The following is a 6,464-nucleotide window of genomic DNA, read 5'->3' as shown; positions in this document are numbered from 1 at the left end:
GGTCGAGATTGGCCTTTTTATGTAAAAGGTCCAAAACCCACAAAAGCCTTGAACTCGAACCAGCCTCTATCTGGCATTTTTTTTTTTTTATTTTTTATCACTTTAATGCACTTCATAAATTTTTGTGTAAAAAATTCGAATAAATTAGTCATATCACTGTTAAAAATGAAATAAAATAAAATAAAACAATTTTGTAATAATGTGATATTAGTTCTGTATAATTAATTTCATAAAATTTATCTATTGAAAGTATAAAATTGAACCAAAATGACAAAAGACAATACTTAAGAGGACAATTTGGCACATGGTGTAGTTGGGAAGAAAAGTATAAAAGGTATGATAATTTAGGAGACAAAGTCATTTAAACCCTAAAAGATATTTCATATTATTCATTTATTCAATTTTATATAATATTAGACTTATTTGCGATGATAGACTTAATTAGATTGGAATATACTATTTTAAATTTTTATTAAGTAAAAATTTAAAATATTCTATTCCGGTACAGTTTTTGACAATTCTATTCATTAATTACCACCTAGTCTAAAACCAACAAACTTGAATTTCCATAGTTTCCAAGAAAAGGGCCAAAAGTTTTCTTGACCCTCAAAAACCTTTTTTTTTTTTTTTTTTTTTTTTTTTTTTTTTTTTTTGGTTCTTCTTCCCTATGTATACATATTCAACAAAGAAAACTTGACATGCAAACCTATCTTCCCAGCATTGTCCAAGTTCAACCTTGCCCCAGTAACTAACCAATGACCAGGATTATCCTGTGGACCTTTACACAAATGTTTTGTATCTACAAATCTCAGAAGCTTCTTTGTCTTCTCCGGCGGCCCTGTCGGAAACACACCGGAATCCACAATCACCGGCTCCGGTTTTTTATCTTTATGGTTCTCAGGGTTGCTAGAAAATGATTGATTTATGGTGGAGAAAATATTTGTAGATCTTTGAGAGAATTCGGAGGTGCATTCAGCCCAACAATGTTGAACCGGAAAGCAATTCGAGACCTTCGAGAATTGGAGACGAAGATGGAGGACATTCTTTGAATCTTGCTTCTTGAAAAGGAGTTGAACTCCAGTGACAATGCGAGTTGTCGTTTGGTCTTTGTTAGTGTCGTATACTACTGGAGCGTTGCATAGATGAGAGAACTTCGTTTTGTTGATGGGTTCTAAGTATTGATCATGGTTGTCTATGTCTTCTGAGCCTTTCCATGTCGTTGTGTCGTCCATCTTTTCTTGAAGCATCAATGGAGTGTTTGATAGATGCTGAAGATGAATTGCTAATCTGTAATAGATTGGATTTTATTAGTTTCAGTTAGGGTTTATACACAGTTTGGAAACGGTAAAACTAACTTAACTATTTCATTTCTTATTTGGTTATCATGTACTAAAAAGTAGTTTTATGATTTTATATATTGAAGTCTATTATACCGGAAAAAAAAAAAAAAAAGAGAGAGAGAGAGAGAGAGAGGGAGAGATTAAAAAGGAAAATACCTATTTGATTTCATGCCCTCAAGATAGAAGCGCATCCCTGTGACAGGCTTCTTTCCCACCAGAACCTGATGGTATTATATATATATATATATATATAGTATGTGAATTAGTTCCTTTAATTTATTCTTAGGGCACAACACATCCAAAGAGAGTGTACTCTTAATTGGGTGCATTAAACATGACATAGCAATTGTTCAGTCAGGACAGCTTAAAGGCAAATTTATTACTTCACTAGAAAAGGTTCAGAGTTTGAATTCCTTTCATTTAAATATTCAAAAAATAATAAAATATATATAGTTATATATTTAAAAAAAAAAAAAAGGGAAAAAAGAAAAAAGACAAAGGGAATGGAAATTAATTAAGCACCTTGTTAGTATTTATATAGAGCTTGGGACCCATCAAATTGAATTGGATAGCAGGGCATGGTGTAGCCCTGTTTGTGGCAGCACCAAGAGGGAGATCATTGTAAATTGGAGCCCAAATCTTGTGTGTTTGGAAATCCAGAAAGTAAGCTAAATCAGCTATAGGAGGTTTATCTGCATTTAGTATCATTTTATAACTCATCAATCAGTTTAATTATAGGCATATAAGCATATTATATTTTTTTACGGGTGTGTATTTAGAATTTCTACACGTGAGTGTTGAAGTTAAAAGTTAAAGGCCCGATTCACTTTGGGCTTGGGCTTGTGGACTTACATCGAAGATAAAGATTGATGGCATGGGATAGAAAACCTTTGCCAGGAACACCTTTGAGAAGAGAAGTGATGGGGATGAAGCTGAAGTTAATAACGTCAGGCTTCAATGGAACTGTTAGAAGCCACTCGCAATGGCTGTTGGCTGATGGATCACCTCCTCTCTTTGAACATATCACTGTTATTCCCTGCATTACATATCATCAAAATTGAATTAAACAAAATTTTTCAATAAGTTCAATTAGAAAAAAGTTTATTAATTTTCTTTTCTATTTCCTAGTTTAATACTCCTATTCCAAACCCAATGTACAAAATAGAGCCAAAAAATGGACAGTGTTGCACCATTTAACAAGTTCGGGGGTTTATAGTGCTAATATTCTTTACATCTAGGTGAAAAATAAAAAATAATAAAATAATAAAAAGCATATATGATGAATATCTGCATAAAATTCTGCTAACATGGATGATATTGCCAATTAATGCATAATAAGTTTTTGTTGCCTAATTACATGTAATTTATATAAGATATATTAATTCAAATTACATGATTAAGTAATTTAATCTAAAGTAGACGTCCATTTATGGCAAAATAATTTTGTATGTGTATGTATGTATGTATGTGTATAATATATATATATATATATATCAAAATGGATGGAACATACATCTTTTGTATTCATGGACACGAAGTTACTGATAGCAATAGGCTGTGGGTCGAACACGTTGAAGGCTTGTGGTACCTGAAAAAATTAAATTAAATTAAGACGCCTAGAAGATATATAAAACTTACAAATATCTAACACATTGAAAAATAAGTAAACAAAATAAAATGCACATATCTGTATAAGGAATAACCTTTTGTTTATGGTCTTTGGATTTGGAGCGCAATGGGGAAAAATTGCAGGTCCCTGTAAAAAGCTGATCTCCAAGATCTTGCAAGTGCTTTTTGAGTTCTGATGGTTCTAAGGTTGAAGAATTATCTTGTTTAACCAGCACCACATCTTGGCCTCCAATGCTCAATCCCACCACTATGTGTGTTCCAAACTTCTCTATGAAACTGTTAAAAATCAAATACTATAAAAATTAGACCAATTAATGCACCAAAAAATAATTAATGAACATATCCAAAGTTTTTATGAAATTCTATAAACTTTGGTCTAAATTGCAATAGTGTTGTCCAACCAAAATTTATAAACCCCACCTAATCTTAACAATGTATATTCAACCTGTACATGCACATATCACATCAACTATTAGCTAACATTTATAAGATTATTGAATATGAACCCAATCGCGTGGCTGCTGCTATTGACTTTTGACAGCCCAGGTGCCTATCACCTTCTTTACAGATGATATATTTAATTACAAAGTTGCCACTTTCTTTGCAATATTGGGGAAAATGATTGGCATGTTTCAAAATTATGTTAATTTTGAAGTCATTCTAACCTTTACGTGGCGTTGTTATAAACAACAATTTAGAGTTGTTGACTATTTTTTTAATTCAAATATTTCAAATGTTAAATAACAGCAAATGTTAATTAATAAAATATATGTTAGCATATTAATTGAGGATTACAATTAGATAAACTAATTTGAAAATGAAGTAAAAAGTGAACAAAAGTAACTGACATACCAAATTTCTTGATGACCAAAATAAACCACTATTTTTTTATAACAAATGTTATTAGAAACCGTCTACTCTGAGATAAGCTTGTAGAAGATGAAATTATTGACTTTTTTTTTTTTTTTTGGTTGAACTAACATATGGACCAATTCCAACAAGAGAAATCGGGGCAAACTTTATTCATAAGATCATATTGAAACCAAGTGGCTTCATGATCTTTTTGTTTATAGAAATTAATGTAAAAGAAAATGTGTGAATATTTATTATTAAGACGTCCTAGTCTCTCTGTTCTATTGAGTTGGCACGTATAACGTGGCTGATTTATTTGCTGTACTTTTCTTTCTTGGAGTTGGTTGTCATATGGGTCTCCCATTCTAGAATCCCAATTAGGTCCCACTTTGCAGACATTTAACCAAATAAATTTAATATTAAATATTTTTATTATTATGGAATTTGATTATTTTTTATTGATATATGTACAAACTAATAATTGATTAGTTTAACAATGAATGATAAAAAATATAATTTACTTGGCATATGGAAACATTAAATATTACTAAAAATAAAAACATTGTAGACATAATTTAGAATATTGACGGATTCAAAAATTCTGTATTTACAAGAGTGTGTGTGTGTGTGTATTTATATAATTAAAAAAAGAAAAGTTTAAATCTGTATTATAGAATGCGACAAATATTTTAGAAGACTGAAATTTCAATTAGAAATATTTATATGAACAAAAAAAAATCAATTGGAATTCAAAGCTCAATATTATAACTTAGTCTTATATCGAACCAAAGCTTGAACACTTCCACAATGACTATTTCTATATATTTTTAAACTTATTAAACACAAAGCACATACGATGGAATATGCTTCCAAAGAGAAAATAATAGAAAAAAAATGCTTCAGAAAATTTTCTATTTTTTCCTATTCATTAATATGATAATGTCCTAGATTAATTAGATGGGTTCAAAAAATATATATATATAAAGAAAAGACGGAATTTTCTATTAAAAAAAAAACCTATACTATTTTTTGTGGTGCGGAAGAATTCGATAATAAAGTCATTATTTTTTTTGAAATAACAATTCCAAATTCAAATTCTAATTTACCAAAAAAAAAAATTTCAAATTCAAATTCTAATAAATCAATAAGAATACTCTTTAGTAAAAGACAAACATATATCGTGTCACAATTGGCACCGCTTTGTATAACTTTTTTGTTTTTTTTTTTTGGGTTAGGAAAGTGACGAAAAGACAAAGTACAAGAATATGGACTTGTCAAGACAATTACGATGGGTTCAAATGTGAATCCGGAAGCCATTCATATTTTTTAAATGCTTTAATATCAGTCAAGTGTTAGAATTTTGACAATTAATTACGACCTTTCAATTCAAAATCCTCCAACCGAAAATTTTGATAATCACAGCACAACAAAACTTAATTACAACCCCAAGAAAATTGATATGATTAATTTCTAGTGATGTATCATTACGGCCTCTACTTAATCGTAAAATAAAATAAAACTTTCTCAAGAAAATAAACAAAGCAAGGAAAAAAATATATAAATATATATATAACAGAGAAAGTTAACGTACATTTACCTAGCAAGAGCACATGGATTCCATGAAGAAGGAACTGAATCACGAACTTGATCCGAAAGAATCAGCGGATAGCGATCGATATGAACATTGAAAAGTATAATGAAATGACCATCAAGCCCCAAGTTCTTCACTTCAGCTGCATCAATAGCCCATGAACCACTTTGAAAAACAAACAGTGCATTGAACAACCCTGATGGAATTTTTCCAGTCACAGATGATTTCTGATTGAAAAAAGCCGACATCTGAGAAAACCCAACAAAACCCAGTTGATAAAATTAATAATAGAAAGCCGGAAAATGAGTATAAGTAATACAAGAAAATTCTCTTATAGAGGAACAAGTCGTACTTTAATTGTGGATAAAGATTTCTTGTATAAGTGACTCGCTGTATTAATAAATATATTGTCATATACCTGGTTGAAGTTGAGAATATCGGATTGATATCGAATTCGATCGCCTTTATCGCATTTGATATCTGTAGAAACATCCCTGATTGATCCGAAACCTGGAACTTGAAGCTCTCTTTTATGGTCATCGTTGAGTTTAATTAATCTTTCTTTGCCTTTACAATATTGGAGCCTGAAATCTGAGGTTAAATCGAAGCCTTTTCCTAGGCTGTTCACGGCCTTCTCTACAATAGCAATATCACTCATAGTTTTTCTGTTTCACAGAGAGAGAGAGACAGAGAGAGATGAAGAAAAAATTAGAATGAAAGATGGGAATTTTAATTAGAAGGAAATGCCGAGATTGAGTATATTTTTGGGTTGTTTATTATATAGTCGGAGTAAGTTTGAAAATATGGAAAATGTTTAGGAAATTTCCTTCTATTGCTCGGATTTGTTTTTTTTTGTTTTTTTTTTTTTTTTGACCACTTGCCTTGTATTTGGTATTATTGTACTATTGGAAAAATTGTATTAATTTCTTCCTTTTTTTTTTTTTTTTTCTTCATATATTCAATAAAAGAATGCCTTCATGTTTTTTTTGTATTTTTTTCTCCTTCGGTAGACTCGAACGCAGCTCATAAGGGTGAGATGGTGGTATTCGTAC

The 6,464-nt window shown here is 30.5% G+C and overlaps 1 protein-coding gene across 1 annotated transcript; it reads right to left on the bottom strand.

The window, feature by feature from the left end:
* Positions 1 to 441: 441 nt before the first annotated feature.
* Positions 442 to 6,464, bottom strand: LOC107407152 (MACPF domain-containing protein At1g14780). Its single transcript, XM_048463211.2, has 8 exons — positions 5,831 to 6,464; positions 5,419 to 5,660; positions 3,044 to 3,245; positions 2,854 to 2,928; positions 2,193 to 2,376; positions 1,863 to 2,032; positions 1,497 to 1,561; positions 442 to 1,287 (listed from the first exon to the last, which is right to left on the bottom strand). Exons 1-8 carry the CDS (start codon positions 6,068 to 6,070, stop codon positions 666 to 668), a joined length of 1,800 nt encoding a protein of 599 aa, XP_048319168.2. The 5' UTR covers positions 6,071 to 6,464; the 3' UTR covers positions 442 to 665.

The sequence above is a fragment of the Ziziphus jujuba genome, chromosome 12 (assembly GCF_031755915.1).
Source record: "Ziziphus jujuba cultivar Dongzao chromosome 12, ASM3175591v1".
Classification (NCBI taxonomy): Eukaryota; Viridiplantae; Streptophyta; class Magnoliopsida; order Rosales; family Rhamnaceae; genus Ziziphus; species Ziziphus jujuba.
The sequence above is the reverse complement of the archived record's forward strand: the minus strand, read 5'-3'. Positions and strand labels throughout refer to the sequence as shown.

Bases quoted from the DNA above. Each gene is read 5' to 3' on its own strand.
- LOC107407152 (XM_048463211.2), bottom strand. From the start codon at position 6,070: ATGAGTGATATTGCTATTGTAGAGAAGGCCGTGAACAGCCTAGGAAAA. The intron at 3,246-5,418 runs GTAAATGTACGT...GATTTTTAACAG, and splicing joins AATCCATGTGCTCTTGCTAG to TTTCATAGAGAAGTTTGGAA. The intron at 1,562-1,862 runs GTGCTTAATTAA...TAATACCATCAG, and splicing joins TCTATATAAATACTAACAAG to GTTCTGGTGGGAAAGAAGCC.